General features: G+C 38.7%; 1 protein-coding gene across 1 annotated transcript in view; it reads left to right on the plus strand.

The window, feature by feature from the left end:
• The window catches only part of LOC107755239 (protein jagged-2-like), a 61,875-nt gene extending 42,659 nt beyond the window's left edge, over nucleotides 1-19,216 (plus strand). Inside the window, 17 exon segments of the mRNA XM_016571958.1 lie at nucleotides 1,134-1,247; nucleotides 3,228-3,341; nucleotides 3,676-3,722; nucleotides 3,811-3,987; nucleotides 6,984-7,140; nucleotides 7,276-7,440; nucleotides 8,002-8,115; nucleotides 8,202-8,315; nucleotides 8,429-8,542; nucleotides 11,868-12,000; nucleotides 12,308-12,405; nucleotides 12,783-12,896; nucleotides 13,709-13,824; nucleotides 13,915-14,166; nucleotides 15,180-15,311; nucleotides 16,460-16,610; nucleotides 17,745-19,216. Coding sequence (XP_016427444.1) covers nucleotides 1,134-1,247; nucleotides 3,228-3,341; nucleotides 3,676-3,722; nucleotides 3,811-3,987; nucleotides 6,984-7,140; nucleotides 7,276-7,440; nucleotides 8,002-8,115; nucleotides 8,202-8,315; nucleotides 8,429-8,542; nucleotides 11,868-12,000; nucleotides 12,308-12,405; nucleotides 12,783-12,896; nucleotides 13,709-13,824; nucleotides 13,915-14,166; nucleotides 15,180-15,311; nucleotides 16,460-16,610; nucleotides 17,745-18,253 — 2,621 coding nt within the window. The 3' untranslated portion in view covers nucleotides 18,254-19,216.
• Nucleotides 19,217-19,714: the final 498 nt, after the last annotated feature.

Genomic DNA, 19,714 nt, shown 5'->3' on the forward strand with positions numbered 1-19,714 from the left:
TTGCTAAGGACTTAATTTGGACAACTTTAAAGGTGATTTTCTCAATATTTAGATTTTTTTGCACCCTCAGATTCCAGATTTTCAAATAGTTTTATCTCAGCCAAATATTGTCCTATCCTAACAAACCATGCATCAATGGAAAGCTTGTTTATTCAGCTTTTAGATGATGTATAAATCTCAATTTCACAAACTTTAAAACTTAAGCTCCTTGCACACTGAGTCCAAAATGCTTGTTACGAAATGCGAAAATGCAGAAAATCGAACACTGATACGAATTTTTCCAGGGCAGTGTGTAAACGTGATTTACACAACGTGAGGTCGTATTTATTATTTAATGTGCAAAAATTTCGGACGAGAATTTCGGACTTGGTGTGCAAAGACCTTTATGACTGGTTTTGTGGTCCAGGGTCACATTATATTATATTATATTATATTATATTATTATTATATGCATCATTTTTTTGAATGATGCAAAGGAGAAGACAAACACTGCTTCACATTACGTAGAGTAGCAAGTTATTAAAAACAATAATATGTGAAAATATGACTGGATATGTGTGAAGCCATTATGAAACATCCATATACTTGCACTCATGTGACTGTACATCATTTGAATTGTTTATTATTGCACCAGATTGGGACCTACCTTGCCGACACAGGAAGCAATTCATCATCTAAACTGTTCACATTTATTGTTTTCGGAGTGCATGCTATGCGTTCTACTTTATGATGGATTTTCATTTAAATTCTGGGAATATGCTGCAAAATATAAACAATAAAGCAGATATGTTGACACGTTTCCATTGCACATCATAATGTCTTGCCCTACTTTGTATCATTTTTAATCAATGTAACTGATTCTTTCTCTAGTATGTGTATCTGCAGTGTGTGTGTGTGTGTGTGTGTGTGTGTGTGTGTGTGGTGGGCGGTGAATAGCCTGCACACACATGCTGGGTGTAAAATTGCCCAGTTTGAATGTTTATATGCATGAAACTGAAAACATCCCATAATATGTAACTCCTGTAATAGCTTTTTTTATGGAAACTGTCTCTCAGCATGTTATTTTAAAGCACAATTTCAGGTGTGTTTTTCATATCTGCAGAACGAAACATGATTTTGTGTTGATGTTGCAGACATGGATGAATGTGCCTCCAGCCCGTGTGCACAAGGCGGAACATGTGTCGACTTGGAAAATGGCTTTGAGTGTGTCTGCCCTCCTCAGTGGGTTGGGAAGACCTGTCAAATCGGTAAGATTGAGATCCTCCTGTATTGCAGTCGTGTTTTGAACTGTAGCATTTGAGTTTTTAATATACACACTGTTCAATGGACCATCCATTCATACCATATTATTCATTTTTGCATTGCCATTTGTTGAAAAATATGAACCATTATGCATCCGAATGGTTGAATATGGTGCGTTAGATTTAAATTGCATGCACTTGACAAGCCTGCATGTGTTTTAGGCAAAGCAAGAGTTGAAACAAGTGATTTGATTAGATTGCATGAAGAACTTGTAATAGTGGCAACCTGATCCTTGTTGACTGCCATATATGCATATGTAACAAGGAGGGCCAGCCTTAGACCTGGATCTAAGACTAGATCAGATGGCATTGCAGGTGCCACAGGAGTTTCCATCATCCTTTTGCTCACAATAGTGTGCAGCCCTCGTCAGGGGAAGTGATGAATGTGAAAGGAAGTGGATTGTGACCTGTAAACAAGCGTGGGGTGGGAACAGGAGTTGGGCTGCTCATCTTACGCTTCGAACCTTAGCCTTCAGCTTGGGTTACACTCACAAGAGCCAGGCCTGAGCATGATGGGGAGTCGTGTTTCCTGGAGGACAGGTGTGCAGGGGAGCGGAGCGCACCTCACTAGGGGCCTCTGATGAATATTTAAACACCTAATAAGCACTAGTTTTTTTCATGGCAAAGTCAAAAGAGTCATAGCCCCCTGAACTGGCTGGTCACCTGCTGTAGGCTAATAGAGGAGAGATGAGCAGAAGGAGGGGTGATTACAAGTGGACCCTTAGTTTACGATGCAAAAAATCTTTTTTTCTACGTACTTTTGTCTTGTTTTTTCAGTAAAATTTTTTAAACTTCCTTAAAACAAGATCTGTTTGAGAAGAACATTTTAGAAAATATTTATATTTATTTTATTTTATTTTCATATAAATTTTATTTTAAATTTTTTCAGAGAATATTCTCCAAAACCTAAATATATATATACACACACACACACACACTTTTAAAGGTTTGGGGTCAGTAAGAGTTTTTATTTAAGAGCAGGGATTCATAAGCAGGGAATCATTAAATTGGTCAAAAGTATCAGTAAAGTAATTTACAAAATATTTATATTTTTAATTAAATGGTGTTCTTTTTAACTTTCTATTGATCAAAGAAGCTGTGAAAAATTTTTATCTTAGTTTCTAAAATAAATATGTTTTCAACATAGCTAATAAGAAATGTTTCTTGAGCAAATTAGAATGATTTCTGAAGGATCATGTGACAGTGAAGACAGAATGGCTGCTGAAAATGCAGCGGTGTCATCATAGAATTAAATTACATTTTAAAATATATTCAAATTGAAAACAGTTATTTTAAATTGTAATAGTATTACTTTTTCCATTTTTGATCAAATAAATGTAGCTTTGGTCAGAATTCTTTCCAAAATATAAAAAATCTCAAACTTGGTAGTGATCATATCATATCATATCATATCATATCATATCATATATCATATCATATATCATATCATATATCATATCATATCATATATCATATCATATATCATATCATATATCATATCATATCATATCATATCAATCATATCAATCATATCATATGCAGTAGGGTCATTTAAGATACATCTTTTGAATACAAGTCTTAATATCTTAAGTAAAATTATCTTGTTTTACGGATGTTTAGATTTTTTTTTCTCATAGAACAAGACAAATATACTGATAAAGGTGTTTTTTTTGTTTGTTTTTGTTTTTTTTGCTGTGTAATGGTCATTGACCAGGAAGTTAAGCAGACTGGCATCCTTGGGACTGTTAGAGTTTCAAGCCAGCAGACTGTTCAATGGGCTTAATGGTGGTGGGGCTACACAACGAGATCTCTGATTTCTCTGCCCCTCTCCTGCTACTCTACACTTCCCATCTCCTTCTCTTCAATCTCCCAATCTACCAATTGTCTACAAAATCTCCCAACTCTTTCTTTCCCTCACTTTCACAGATTCAAATGAATGTATGGGGAAGCCTTGTGTAAATGCACACTCTTGCAAAAACATGATTGGTGGATATCACTGTGACTGCTTTCAAGGATGGGCCGGACAGAACTGTGACATCAGTCAGTATCTCCTCATGCTCCTCTCCTCTCCTTTCCTCCATCTTTAACAGCATACACTATAGTGGCACTCAGGGTTTCCTCTTTGGACATTTGATATCCTGCGGGGCTCTGCACACTGTATATTTTGTCTTGGGATTCAGCTGCTGTTGCATGCTGGGTTATTGGTTGTACCTCACGTTTGTGTTGATTGTACTAACATTTCCATCTTCAGCGCACTCACCAAGCTCATCTAATTCGAGTTAATTGCACATCTTCAGCTTCCCCTAACTGCTGTCCTGATTTCCTCCACTTAGCCATTGATTAATTGCTTCATTTACTTTGCCCATGACTGCAGATCTCAATGGCTGCCATGGACAGTGCCAGAATGGAGCAACATGCAAGGTATAGCCTTTACAATTCTTGGTTTACTATAGGGTATCAAATATTTGTGTTATTTATATTAAGTGTCATTTTATTTGTGTCTGTGCAGGAGCTGGTTCATGGAGGTTACCACTGTCAGTGTCCTCCAGGTTTTGTGGGCTTGCACTGTGAAGTCTCAAGGAACAAATGTGCCAGTGGTCCTTGTCAAAACGGCGGCCGCTGCCATGTCATTCTGGACAGCTTTGTTTGTGAATGCCCGGCAAACTATGCAGGGATGCTCTGTGAGGTGAGAATCTTTACTGTTTATAGTGTTTTTACAGTAAACTTTTTGTCAGTATTGTTCAGCATGATAGCATGTTTCGTTTTGTGTTTGGTTTTGTTTTGTGGTGCCTAGATGTTTTCATTTTTGTTTTGTTTTATGCCCAGATGTTTTTTGTTTTGCTTTGTTGTTTTATGCCCAGATGGTTTTGTTTTGTATTTTGTTTTGTTTTCAGGTTTTGTTTTTCTTTTTATTTTGTTTTGTGGTACCCAGATGTTTTTGTTATGTGTCCAGATGTTTTCATTTTTGATTTGTTTTGTGCCAGATGTTTTTATTTTTCTGTTTTATTTTATGCCCAGATGTTTTTTGTTTTGCTTTGTTGTTTTATGCCCAGATGTGTTTGTTTTTTTTTGTGTGTGTTTGTTTTCAGGTTTTGTTTTTGTTTTGTTTTGTGGTGCCCAGATGTTTTTGTTTTGTGCCCAGATGTGTTTTTTTTTTTTTTTCAGGTTTTGTTTTGTTTTGTAGTGCCCAGATGTTTTTGTTTTGTGCTCAGATGTTTTCATTTTTGTTTTGTTTTATGCCCAGATGGTTTTTAATTTAGCTTTGTTGTGTTTTATGCCCAGATGTTTTTTAATTTTGTTTTGTTGTGTTTTATACCCAGCTGTTTTTATTGTATTGTTTTTGTTTTGTTTAGTTTGTGCTCTGATTTAATTTTTGCCTTTGCCTTTTTCCCTGTTTTATTTTACAAATAATAGGTAAAGCAGACAGGAAATGAGGATGATTCAGGTTTAGTCAGAATGCATCTGTTGGTTTATAAACATTTAATGGAAACAGTGGGGCTCAGTCTTGATTAATAGATGACATTTAGTACTACAGATGGTCACTTCTCCATTCATGCTTTGCTCACAATCTCGTTCGGCACGGCTAAATTGGTCGGTACCCCTGTCGTTGCATGTATGCATGTTTAAAGCCTTGGTGTAAGGCAGATCAAGCCTGCTATTCTGCCACAGGTGCGCCAGGGTAACTAGAGTAGGGTTTGGGTGGAGGGCTGGAGTATTTTTTTCTTCATGTGGCCATTATTACTGGTCTGGAGCCAGTTTAAGTCTAGTGGCAGGCTAAAGATGGACTTCCATAGAGGTGCTGGAAGCTGGTCCTGAGCCAGTCTCATCTTACTGTGCAGACTGAAAATAAGTTGTAGTGAATGAGGCAACTCTTCTCTTGCCCTCCTGGCCGCCTGCCCACAATCAGCCCGGGAAAGAGAAGGCCTTGATTTTCACGTTATATTCATGCCTGGCGTGCCATGAGCTCACATTAGACCATTACCGTCTGCAGTCTCTTGGAGAAGTGAGACTATACTAGGAAAGCTTTTGATCTGGTAGAGCTGTTTTCAGTGCAGGTGCACATGAGGCTACATATAAAGCTTTGGTCCAGTACTGACATCTAACATGTTTTGATATGGGATCAGATCTGTTTAATTGAACTAAATCACCTAAGTCATTACAATAAATCTGTGATGTACTACTTCTAGATGCAGTAAAATTCTCAAACAGCTATATAAAATCTTCTAAGATCTGTTTACTTCTGATAGTAAGCTTCAGATACATATTTTAAAATTATATGTTGACCAGTTTTGACTACCAACATACCACTGTATGAAACACATCCAGCTGGGTTTGTTCTTCGGATCCGGTACAGATGGCTGATTATCTCTTACATGTGTCTGCTCTAGCAGTTTAATGTATCTTGATAAAGTCTGGTTTGCAGACGCTCCACTTACATCACTGACTGTGAATAAGTGCTTTGTGCAGGCGTTCGGCTTCCAGTATATACAATGTATATCCCTAATAAAATAAATGTAGCAGTCTTGGAGCTCGGGAGAACAGGGATATAGTACGAACTAACACCTTACATGGCAGCTGGTATGATGTGTACTTTAGAGAGGTTGTTTACATTCCAACAAAGGTTCATCTCCCTAGAAATGCATTTGTGAGAAAAATGGAAAGTTGGAATATTGAGGGGGTCATAGCTGCAGAAACCTACATTAATCCGTAAACGTGATTGGAACAGGTGTTTGTAGTGAGTTTTCCTTATTTTATTTTATATTATTCAAACGTTTTGGGTCGGTAGGATTTTTATGTTTTCGAAAGAAGTATCTTATGCTCACCAAGGCAGCATTTATTTGATCAAAAAATACAGTAAAACAGTAATATTGTGAAGTGTTAATTTAAAACAACTTTTTATTTTAAAAGTGTTCACTAAAAAATTATATTGTATTTGGCTGTCAATTTAACACATTGATTTCGAAAATTTAATTATATAAAAAATGCATAAGAATGTTTAATAATAATACCCTTGAACCATAGAGAATTTGACACAGCATCCTAAAAATGTGGCACCCATGGCGAGAGACATGATGCAATGGGTAAAGACGTCCGTCTGCTTGTGTCCTAGACTGTAGTCAACAAAAAGCATAACATATAACATAACATAACATAACATAAAATGTTTGTGTTTTAATAGTTTTAGTATTCATAGTAATAATTATTGATTTAATAATTTTATAATTAAGCTCATATGAAATAATTACATGGCATATTTGAAAATTCATTGGTCATAACACAGGGCCATTTAAAGATATATTTTTTTTAATTATTATTTCTATAAAATTATGTAGAGATTATATTTAATATGTTAACATATTAAAAGAATATAGTAAGAGTTATGAGTTTCTGTGTGAATTAGAAATTAATTTCTAAGAATATTTACCAGAACAAGGCCAAGTCGAGGTAGAAGTAGAACTAGATGTGCAAAAGTGTTCCTCGTCCTAGTTGAATATGCTCGGTAAGAGCGGAAGGATGTCTAAATTTAGCAGCACAGTTTGTTTTGATTGGTCTCTTGTGTGAGTATAATGGTGCTGTCTCCTATAGCTGTAGGCTTATGGGAGCCTTCTACAGCTTACCTGACTGTTTATCACTATAGTTTAAGAAGACTGGTCTAACTCAAGCTCCCTGTCTCATTTGAAGGTGGAGAGTCTGTCTCACCCCTGTGAACCGAACCCCTGTCAGAACAAGGCTTCATGCTACAGCCTGCCGGGTGACTTCTACTGCGCCTGTCCTGAAGACTACGAGGGTAAGACCTGTGAAAACCGCAAGGACCACTGCAAGACAACCCCTTGCCAAGGTACTGCCCTTCCTGTTCTGCTGCCGACCAAGATGCATTAGCCAAAGATGACCTACTTTTGTACAATAGTGCACAATAGTCCAGCTTAGCAGCCATCTGATCTTATTCCCGCTTGTCTTGTTTTCTCATTTCCAGTGATTGACAGCTGTACGATTGCTGTGGCGAGTAACAGCTCAGATGGGGGTGTGAGACACATCAACTCTAATGTGTGTGGTCCTCATGGCCGCTGTATCAGCCAGCCGGGCGGCAACTTCACCTGCACCTGTGAGCTGGGCTTTACAGGAACATACTGTCACGAGAGTGAGTCATCTTTACTGTTTTACCATTCTTCCTTTTTTAATCATATTCATGTGACGCCTGTTCATCCTTGTTTGTTTGCTTTTCGATTATTTTAGTTTATCCTTACAGAATAGATGGGTAATTGACATTACATTTTAAGCAATTTTAGCAGATTCTTGTGCTGTATAACTATTTTAAGCCAAACTTTTCCTATTCTTTACAACTAGCATCCCCTCTCGCAAATTGAAAATTAAGACAAATTTTAAAATAAATAACACTTCTTTTATTAGTATTCATAATTATTGATTTAATAATTTTATAAACAAACTTGTATTCCTTAGTTGCATAGTATATTTGAAAATGTATTTGTCATAATTGGCCACAAAGCCAATTAAGCTGAAAATATTATATTGAAAAAAATCCATATAGCATCTTGGGCATCAATGGAAGCAATAACATCTGACCATCTGTACAAAGTTCACATGATCAATCTGATTTGTGTGGTTTTTGAACCCCATTGTCTATGTACATTTTGTTCAAAAATCTTGATGTTCATGGAAATGTTTTATATCGACTATCCAGATGTAAACGACTGCGTGAGCAATCCGTGTCGAAACGGAGGCACCTGCATCGACGGGATCAGCTCTTTCCAGTGCTTCTGTCCGGACGGCTGGGAGGGTGACCTCTGCGACCTCAGTGAGTATCCATCTTCATCTTCCTTATCATCTTGATCCTCTTTACATTCAGTATCTTACCTTTTTCACTTGTGTTTCTGCACTCAGATGTGAACGAGTGCAGTCGGAGCCCCTGTAAGAATGGCGGCCACTGTGTGGACCTGGTCAATGACTTCTACTGTGAATGTGCCAATGGCTGGAAAGGAAAGACCTGTCATTCACGTGAGTTACCTCTCCTTGTTTTATGTCAAAGTACTTCCTCTTTTCCTATTATGTGGTTTAACTGCATATGTCAACTGACTGGTAATATTTTAAATCGTTGTTTGTGTCTTTAGGTGAAAGTCAATGTGATGCCACCACATGCAGTAATGGAGGGACCTGCTATGACCACGGAGACACTTTCCGCTGCGCCTGCCCTCCTGGATGGGGAGGAAGTACATGCAACACGGGTGAGTAGAGATCTGTGAAAGTCCAGTTTTCATGCTCACTTTAATCACAGTCAGGTTTCTTAGACATTTTGAACCAAAAACATAAGCTCAAACTATTCATAGACTCCCATCACTTACATGAAGCATTACAAATTACATTATCAAATCAGTCCCTCTTAGCACTCTCAGTCAGTTTTGCAATCCTGCATTCTCAACGCTCATTATACACAGTGTATAGTCAGTTTTATATTGTATCGTGGCCTAATGGATAGAGAGTCGGACTTGTAACCCGAAGGTTGCGGGTTCGAGTCTCAGGTCCGGCAGGGATATTGGTGGTGGTGGGGGTTGGGGGGTGAATGTCCAGCGCTCTCTCCACCCTCAATACCACAACTGAGGTGAGACCCTTGAGCAAGGCACCAAACCCCCAACTGCTGACCACTGCAAGACAACCCCTTGCCAAGGTACTGCCCTTCCTGTTCTGCTGCCGACCAAGATGCATTAGCCAAAGATGACCTACTTTTGTACAATAGTGCACAATAGTCCAGCTTAGCAGCCATCTGATCTTATTCCCGCTTGTCTTGTTTTCTCATTTCCAGTGATTGACAGCTGTACGATTGCTGTGGCGAGTAACAGCTCAGATGGGGGTGTGAGTGAGACACATTCTAATGTGTGTGGTCCTCATGGCCGCTGTATCAGCCAGCCGGGCGGCAACTTCACCTGCACCTGTGAGCTGGGCTTTACAGGAACATACTGTCACGAGAGTGAGTCATCTTTACTGTTTTACCATTCTTCCTTTTTTAATCATATTCATGTGACGCCTGTTCATCCTTGTTTGTTTGCTTTTCGATTATTTTAGTTTATCCTTACAGAATAGATGGGTAATTGACATTACATTTTAAGCAATTTTAGCAGATTCTTGTGCTGTATAACTATTTTAAGCCAAACTTTTCCTATTCTTTACAACTAGCATCCCCTCTCGCAAATTGAAAATTAAGACAAATTTTAAAATAAATAACACTTCTTTTATTAGTATTCATAATTATTGATTTAATAATTTTATAAACAAACTTGTATTCCTTAGTTGCATAGTATATTTGAAAATGTATTTGTCATAATTGGCCACAAAGCCAATTAAGCTGAAAATATTATATTGAAAAAAATCCATATAGCATCTTGGGCATCAATGGAAGCAATAACATCTGACCATCTGTACAAAGTTCACATGATCAATCTGATTTGTGTGGTTTTTGAACCCCATTGTCTATGTACATTTTGTTCAAAAATCTTGATGTTCATGGAAATGTTTTATATCGACTATCCAGATGTAAACGACTGCGTGAGCAATCCGTGTCGAAACGGAGGCACCTGCATCGACGGGATCAGCTCTTTCCAGTGCTTCTGTCCGGACGGCTGGGAGGGTGACCTCTGCGACCTCAGTGAGTATCCATCTTCATCTTCCTTATCATCTTGATCCTCTTTACATTCAGTATCTTACCTTTTTCACTTGTGTTTCTGCACTCAGATGTGAACGAGTGCAGTCGGAGCCCCTGTAAGAATGGCGGCCACTGTGTGGACCTGGTCAATGACTTCTACTGTGAATGTGCCAATGGCTGGAAAGGAAAGACCTGTCATTCACGTGAGTTACCTCTCCTTGTTTTATGTCAAAGTACTTCCTCTTTTCCTATTATGTGGTTTAACTGCATATGTCAACTGACTGGTAATATTTTAAATCGTTGTTTGTGTCTTTAGGTGAAAGTCAATGTGATGCCACCACATGCAGTAATGGAGGGACCTGCTATGACCACGGAGACACTTTCCGCTGCGCCTGCCCTCCTGGATGGGGAGGAAGTACATGCAACACGGGTGAGTAGAGATCTGTGAAAGTCCAGTTTTCATGCTCACTTTAATCACAGTCAGGTTTCTTAGACATTTTGAACCAAAAACATAAGCTCAAACTATTCATAGACTCCCATCACTTACATGAAGCATTACAAATTACATTATCAAATCAGTCCCTCTTAGCACTCTCAGTCAGTTTTGCAATCCTGCATTCTCAACGCTCATTATACACAGTGTATAGTCAGTTTTATATTGTATCGTGGCCTAATGGATAGAGAGTCGGACTTGTAACCCGAAGGTTGCGGGTTCGAGTCTCAGGTCCGGCAGGGATATTGGTGGTGGTGGGGGTTGGGGGGTGAATGTCCAGCGCTCTCTCCACCCTCAATACCACAACTGAGGTGAGACCCTTGAGCAAGGCACCAAACCCCCAACTGCTCCCCGGGCGCCGCAGCATTGGCTGCCCACTGCTCCGGGTGTGTGTTCACGGTGTGTGTGTTCACTACTGTGTGTGCACTTGGATGGGTTAAATTCCGATTATGGGACACCATACTTGGCCACACGTCACTTCACTTTCACTTTTTCACTTTCACTTATATAAATGGTCTTTCATTCGGTAACACTTTATTTTAAGGTGTCCTTGTTACACATTACATGTAGTTACTATTATAATAACAATTAATTATGCATAATTACATTCAAGTAACCCTAAGCCAAACCCTAATCCTAACCCTAACCATATAGTAAGTACATGAAGTTAATAAATATTACTCAGTACTTAAATGTATAATTATACTGTAAAAAGGACACCTTAAAATAAAGTGTAACTCTTCATTCATTCTGTGTTGTTTTATCATTTTTATGTGCATTTATATATTTATATTATTATTGCTTCTTAACTTGGTTCAGAGATTGAAACCATTTAAAAACATTTTTTGAAAAAATTTAACTTTTTTTTAAATGCCTATACAGAAAATGAATCCAAAATATTTTTCCAAATAATTAAATGGCACATTACTTTAATGAATAATATGCATACATAAAATACATATATTAAGTATGTGTGTGCATAAATATCAGTTCCCAAACACTTTTCTAATTAACATCTAATATAATTAGTAATATACTTATTTTCAGTTTTCATTTTTATATTGTATCGTGGTTGCTTTTTTTATTTAACACAATGTATATAAAAGTACACAGTCGGTCGTCTATCCTTGTCTTTTTTGCTTAAACAAATATTGCTATTTATTTTTGAGCTGGTTCATTTCATTCAAGGCTTAAAACCTTAATTAAGGATGTAATTTTAGTTGAAAATGAAATTTGTTTTTAAATGTCTGTACAGAAAATGAATGCAAAATAATTAGTTTTTTGATTTGGTAACATATTCTGACATTTTCTTCAGACCCCCTAGCTTTTGGCCCCTGGAAGACCCTAATTTGTCATAGACTAGTCTAAAGAATCGCTTGCTCACTTGCTGTAACTTTTCCATTTCGTCTTTCTACTTCAGCAAAGAACAGCACTTGCGCGTCCAGCCCCTGCCTGAACGGAGGAACATGCGTGGGTGGTGGTGACACGTTCACCTGCATCTGTAAAGACGGCTGGGAGGGGCCCACCTGCACTCAGAGTGAGTGAATTCCGCCATTCATAATTTAGCTGCCAGTGCATGTCTGCATACCACTGAAAGCAAACATCAAAATCCACAAAAGTGTTAAATTACATCTGATTGATGCGCAAATGTCTCGCATTGACTCCCTCTTCCTCTCTTTTGATGTGGGGATTTGCATCTGAAAGGTGCCGGTATCCCGCATCCCTCTTCGTCCATCTCTCTTTCACTCTTCTCTTCCCCCTTTTTCCTGCCTTTCCACTTGTATGCATGCATATTTGAAGTATTATGTCAATCACTGGGGCGAAGGTGTCTCTTTGGCCTGATAACCTCATTGTCCTCACGTCTCCTTGCAGCTACAATGGAGGAATCTGCGTGGACGGGGTGAACTGGTTCCGCTGTGAATGCGCCCCTGGATTCGCTGGACCCGACTGTCGTATCAGTGAGTATCTCGAGGAGGAAAGAATAGGGATGTGTAGAAAGAGGGTGTTGGTGGATTACCGAGCATCCGTGGCCTTTGACCTCCTCAGGGGTCAAAGGTTAGCCATGGCTCACAAACAGACAGAGGAGATAAATTATTCAACCAGTGGAAAAATTCCTCTCCTTGTGTCTCTTGTGTCCATTGATGGCTCTGACTTACTCTTTAAGGATTCCATGCATTTCCCCGGCCTCATTTTCTGAGGTGCAGCCATGGGAACGCCATCAATCCTGACACTTTATTGATTTCAAATTACAGTTTTAGCTTTTCTAACCATTTGATATTTCTGCCCTGGGCAGTAGACGTATTGATGCGAATGCATGTTCTCTTTGCTTCACCAGACATTGATGAGTGCCAGTCGTCACCCTGCGCATACGGTGCCACCTGTGTGGATGAGATCAATGGCTTCCGATGTGTCTGCCCACTCGGTCGCACCGGACCTCAATGCCAAGAGTGTAAGAGTTATTGTTTAATCATTAAAAATCATTAATCAATCTCTTTTTATCTCTCAGCTTGCTGATATTGAGAAATGGAACTTAAAGACCCTATAAAATCATGTGCTTTACTTAGTGAGAGCCTCAAAAATAGCCTGAATGGTTTATTTACGTCACAGCCATGAACATTATTTCTACATGTTAGTCGGAAGCAGGTGAGACATTCTGTCTCTAGAGAGCGCTTGATTGGACAAAAATCACTCTAGTGCCGGATAAGTCATAAATATTTTTTGTATCTTTCCTGGAAAATAAACACTGTACATTTTAAATGCATATACTACTGTTCAAAAGTCCAGAGTTGGTAAGATTTTTTAAATGTTTTGAAAGAAGTCTCTTATGCTCACCAGTGCTGCATTTATTTGATAAAAAATACAGTAAAATAGTAATATTGTGAAATATTTCTACAAATATAAAACAACTGTTTTCTATTTTAATATGTTTTCAAATGTCATGTATTTCTGTGATGGCAAAGCTGAATTTTCAGCAGCCATTATTCAGTGTCACATGATCCTTCAGAAATCATTATAATATGGTGATTTGCCACACTAGCATATAGATGAGCTAAAAGCTAATAGATGTGGATCTAAAGCCACTAAACAGGGAGTATGGTTCCTAAGGAGTGAACGACATGAAAGGCAGACGGCATCGTTCGTAGGAGCATTGACCTGGCATCATGTGACTTAAATCATTCCAGACAGGAAAGGGATCTGCTCCTAAATTAGAATTGGCCCCAGTCTTATGGTGTTTGTGTTTGTGTTTATGTTGTGGTGCAGTCATTGGCGTTGGGAAGGCGTGTCACTATGCTGGACTTCAGTTCCCGCATGGCAGCCGCTGGGAGGAAGAATGCAACACTTGTCAATGTGTCAACGGCAAAGTGGAGTGCACCAAGGTAAGTGTCTGAAGAAAACATGTCAAAAACAAGTCTTTTATCTCTTTTTATTTATTGAAATAAATGAATGTGTTAATGACACTTTCTCAGGTGGTGTGTGGCCGGCGGCCGTGCCTGTTGCCAGGGACGCTAGGGCGAGAGCTTCAATCCTGTCCAGGAGGTCGTGAATGCCTGGAGCACAACTTCCTGACGTGCCTCTCTCCCCCTTGCCACCAGTGGGGGTTTTGTTCAAGCCCTGATGCCGCCCCAACCCTCCAAACAAAATGTGAGCCCAACTCAGTCTATCTGGACAAGAGCTGTGCTCGCATCACCCTTATATTCAACAGGGACAAATTACCCACAGTAAGTATTCACCTATAAGTTGGTGTTTTGTTCCATTACACAAAAACCTTGTGGTGGTACCATAGCACAATGATGGTAATACCATGGCATTGCCATAGTCTATGAGATACGTTAAAAAAACATGGTATTACAAGCTACCATGTCCTGAAAACATGGTAATACCACTTCGTTATTGTCATTGTCTGCGTCCAATTCACGAGACACACTACTGACTACAGGCAATAAATTGATCGAAAGTGACAGTGAATACATTCAAAAGATTTCTGTTTCAAATAAATGTTTTTTAAACTTTCTGTTTATCAAAGAATTCTGAAAAGACACAGCAGTTTTTCCACAAAAGTATTTAGCAACTGTTTCAACATTGATAATTATGTTTCTTGAGCACCAAATCAGCATATTAGAATGATTTCTGAAGGATCAAGTGACACTGAAGACTGGAGTAATGATGCTGAAAATTCAGCTTTGTTATCAAATGAATAAATTACATTAATATTTCCCAAAATTACAGTTTTTACTGTAGATTTGATCAAATAAATGCCTCCTTGGTGAGCATAAGAAACGTACAAAATCTTACCGACTTCTAATTTTGAACAGTATTGTGTCCAGAAAATCATGGTATTACCAGGGTAATGTGATCACAAAGACATAGCAGTAACTTTACTTTCATATTACCATAGCCTTATCTCAAGAAACGTTGGTATATTTCTGAAAAATATCATAATACCATAGTATTTTGGTATTGTAGTTGTCCACATATGTCAAAAAATTCCAGAAAATATGATATTACCAGGGTACCTTATCCACAAAGCAATGGTGTCAATGTGGTACTTTGGTATTTCCAGTAATCTGTCTGTAACCAAAAATGTTATATTACCAGGCCACCATGTCCAAAAACACATAGTAATGTTATATGGTACCATACCTTTTTAATCCTTCTCCTAACGTAATTACATTATGATCCCCAATTGTGTTTTTTCTGAAATATTCCTCTAAGTACGCACTATGCCTTCTAGGGAACGACAGTGGAGAACGTCTGCTCAGAGCTGAGGTATATGCCTGCCACGCGGAGCCTGGCGAAAGATCACGCGCTGTTGGTTCTTTGTGACCTCTCCTACAAAAACCAAGATGCCGTAGAGGTGGCCATCGTAAGTACATTTTGAAGACCCTAAGGAGAGCTTTATGCGCTTGCACATTTTAAATTCATGAGTCCTTTGCACGCCTGTACCCTTCACACAGCAGTGTTGTGTAGGCCCCTAAGATCTATTATCAGTGGAATAGAAAGTCAAAACCATGGGGGTCCTAGATACTCATTGCACAGATCTGTTAATGGATGCAAATTTGATTTCCTCACGAGTCGAGCTCAGTTTTTCAAAATGCCCAGACGCCCAGAGCAATGCCAACCAGCCTCCTCTTCAAACCAGCCCATTATGTTGTAATGAGATTCAGTTGACTGACCAGCAGCGGGCCGTACTGCATTGCAGCATTCCCTCCACCCACACAGAGAGCGCATGAAACGGGCTTCAGCGCATCTCACACAGCCTTAAGATATACACTTTTGTCTTTAGACAATGAAATGTTGCACAACCAAATAATCTTGAAACAATCCTTGAAATAACAAAAAAAGACATACTTGGGTAAGGATATGAAAATTAATATCTTTGTGCTGCCAGGCAAGTTTTGTGTAATTTGAAGCCGTGTTTCCTGTGTGCAATGAAACATTTTGCCTTATGGAAGTAACTTACAAATAGTGGTTACCTACAAATGCATCCTTTATCCTCGATCAGATTACACTAAATCCCTGCAGTGTTGTAACAAGTCACTAACTGAAGGCCCGTGTTTAACTGGCCTGACTCATTAAAATGGAACCTGTAGGCAGGAACTTTGAACAGCTGCAGGTTTTTGCATGTTGAAAACCGAATAGAGTTGAAACGATTGAGTCTACTGCTATTTGGATAAAGTTATTTTATTGAGCGTATTGTCATAGATTGATTACAAGTCTCTTTTTGTTCTCCTATCAAAATCAATACTTGTATGATGTAAACAAATTTGAAACATTTGAGTTAACCATCCATTGCCCACTGATTCCACCACAACCATATATTTTGGTTTACAAGAAATAAACTTGGATGTAGAAGATCAACAAATACAGGATAGTCAAGTGTCATCGCAGCAATGCTCCAAAACCTCACACTTACAGTAAATAATTATAGATTGTTCCTATGTAAGTGGTTTTTACTTGGAATCTTTGGAATGCAATCGAATATATTTTTAATCCCCGCTATTTCTCCTGCAGTCGTTCCAGCAGGACGAGCAGCCTAACCACAGTCAGATCCAGGAGGCAGCTAGTACCATAGTCAGCACGCTGTCCAAGCGGCACAACAGCACCGTCATGCTTGCCGTCATCGAGGTCAAAGTGGAGATGCCGGTCATGTCCCAGCCAGTGGGTGAGTAGAGCAGGGGCCAACTGGCCTCAAGGCTAAAGCCAGCCTTCGTCCCCCCACCGATTGTCAATTCCCCATCTCCACCAATTAGTGCAGCTTAAATGCCTTTGTGAGTCACAGGAGGAAGGGTACTGAGAGGATCCAGCCGTTGTGGGCAGGAGGCCATAAACCTGTGTGACAGTCATAGAACTCCTCCACAGTCATCTGTCACGCTACAGCGATACATTAACGAGAATGATGGGACAAACTTAATGATTTTTTTGGTTAAGGCAATTATAAATGTGTTTAAAAAAAATAATAATATTTGAAACCTATAGGAATTAAAGCCAAATGTTTTGCTCTTTTTCTCCCTCATTTTGATTCTGTAATGTTATTGCCAATTTTGAAAATATACTATTTTGTCTAATAAAAAAATCTAAAATAAGTCTTGGCATTAGTTAATGAATGTTTAAGTGGCCTCTGATCTTAAAAATAATTTATAATTAAATTTATATAATTATTTGAGTGTTTATTATATTTATTATTGTGAATACAAAATAGTATGTTTATTATATTATATTATATTATATTGCTTCAGTTATTTTGCTTTAATATATGTGTGTGTACTGTGTATATTTATTATGTATATATAAATACACACACATACAGTATATATATTGAAAATATTTACATGTATATATTTATTTTCATATAATTTATATTATATATAAATATATTTAATATAAACATAACAAATTTTTTCTGAAATATATACATGCGTGTGTATTTATATATACATAATAAATATACACAGTGCACACACATATTATGTAAACAAAATCTTTTATTTTGGATGTGATTAATCGTTTGACAGCACTAATATTTATATCATATATACACACTATTCTATGTTATTAATATATACACACTATTTTGTCTCTAATAATATTTTTTAAAAATTGGTGGGTGATGAGTATCCACAATTAAATATCAAATGCTGGCCAATCAAAATATCCACTAATGACCTTTACTGATAAATGGACTTACATCGGCCAATAACCAATATAGTTTTTATGTCATACATCCCTACTTTTTGTTCATTATTTTTGGCATGAATCCCAAATTTGCAACGTCTGACTCGATTCTCTTTCCATACAGACTACCTGGTGCCCGTGTTGTGCGTCATCCTGTGCGTACTCTTGGTCTTCTGCGTCATCGTCTGCGTGTGGTGGACCCGTAAGCGGCGAAAAGAGCGCGAGAGGCGGGAGCGCTTGCCCGTGGAGGAGAGTGTCAACAACCAGTGGGAACCGCTGAGGCCTGTGACGCGACCGCAGCACAAGGACAACCGGGACGCACAGTACGAGCGCACCAAGCTCATGGGCTCCCCGGATCGGACCTGCACAAGCGGGGAGGACGAGGAGGAGATGGAGGAGGAAGAGCTGGAGCTGGTGGAAGAGGAGTGCAAGCATCCCATCCAAAAGTACTCTAAACCTGCAGTGCGGACCAAGAACGGGCTGATCTGCACCATGCGGAGCAGCAGCAGCAGCGGCTGCAGCAGCCCTTCCCTCAAAGCACCCTACTGGACAGGCTTCAGCCCAAAGGACAACAACTGTAAAAATGTCAATAACGCCACCACCGGCCAAGAGCACAAAGAACACTGCGTATGAGCTCCGACGAGCAGGACAAGGAGACCAAGGCCATCTCAGAAACAAAGACAAAGAGTTTTTCCCATGTGTTATTTTTATTTTTGACTTCTTTTGAGGCTGATAAAGTGGCAAATTTCTTTCGTTCCTTTTTTTTATGTACAGAGGAAGCAAATTCTATTTCTTTATAAGGAGGCGGTGAGAAGCCTTGCTTTGTTTTCGGAGAAAAGAAAACTGCTGGATTAGGAGCAGGACTATGGAACTCGTGAGAGAAACCGTATAAAGACTTTTACGTTGTTGTTTACAAATGGTTGTGCTTTTGGTTTTGTTTCGAGTGGCCCAATTTCGGTGCAGACCACATGCGGGGGGTGGGGGACGCTGGCTTCGGGGGAGCCCCCTTCAACCGTTCATCTGTTCTCCTTCCACACCTGCCTTACAAGCTCGTCGTCCATGAGGAGGGCTACAGTGCCTATAAAGTGGCCTTGTTTTTTCTGTCCTTTCTGTCATCTTGGCTGAACGCTCTTTATAAAACGTATTGCAGTATTTTGAGTCGGTCGCAAGTGCCTTCGGACAAGCCCCTCGGTTTCAGGGTCTCCTGACCCGATAGATCACGACAAAGAGGAGAGGCTGGTCTTAAGAGCAGCTCCCATATCACCATCAAGGTATTCAACAAAGACAAGAGATCTGTAAATATGTGTATATAATAAAGGAGTCGCTGTGTATATTTGAATTTAGTAACTTAAGTCACTTTTTTTATTATTATTATTATAATTATGATTTAAATATTATGATTATTTTTTTTTTTCTTTGTTTTTTTAACACCATTCCTTTTATTTATGCCAGTTGATATGGCAGGTTTTGTAAGATGTATACAGCGTCCCACAGTCAGAACAAAAATATAATCAGAGATTGTTGGTTTTGTTTTCACTAGACACCTATACGATCGTGTGCTGTATTGTGGCTTGTGTGTTCGCCTCCTTAAAAAACCCTATTCCCTTTCCACACCTGTCCTTTCTTGCTGATCATAAAACCATGCTGCTTGTTTCTTGTAAAGATGCTGATATGTCAAAATGATGTTTTCTCCTTTTTTGTTTGTTTGTTTGTTTGGTTGGATCGAAACTTCATGAAGGGAACAATTATGTTGTAAAGCATTTGTACTCGAGGTACCAGCTCAAAGAAATGGATTACCTCAGAAACGGCTGGCTATGATTTGATTTCTTTCATCATGATGTTAAAGATTTAGTTTTTTTGCTTATGGGAAGATGAGAAACGTTTAAAACTGTTCCTGAACAACTGGTTCACAATCAAATTCAAGTAAACACTTATAAATAAGCAAGTTAAGCTCAGTGTCCGTTATGGAAGGGAAACGGGGTGGAGCTGGAGGAGAGTTTTTTTGTTTTGCTTTGTTTTTTAAGCTGTATTTTTATTTTTATTTTGTACAGAAGAATTGCTCTGAAAAGAAGTTATTTGGTTCATTTAGTGGAA

Source organism: Sinocyclocheilus rhinocerous, unplaced genomic scaffold, assembly GCF_001515625.1.
Source record: "Sinocyclocheilus rhinocerous isolate Xijiao unplaced genomic scaffold, SAMN03320098_v1.1 scaffold562, whole genome shotgun sequence".
NCBI lineage: Eukaryota > Metazoa > Chordata > Actinopteri > Cypriniformes > Cyprinidae > Sinocyclocheilus > Sinocyclocheilus rhinocerous.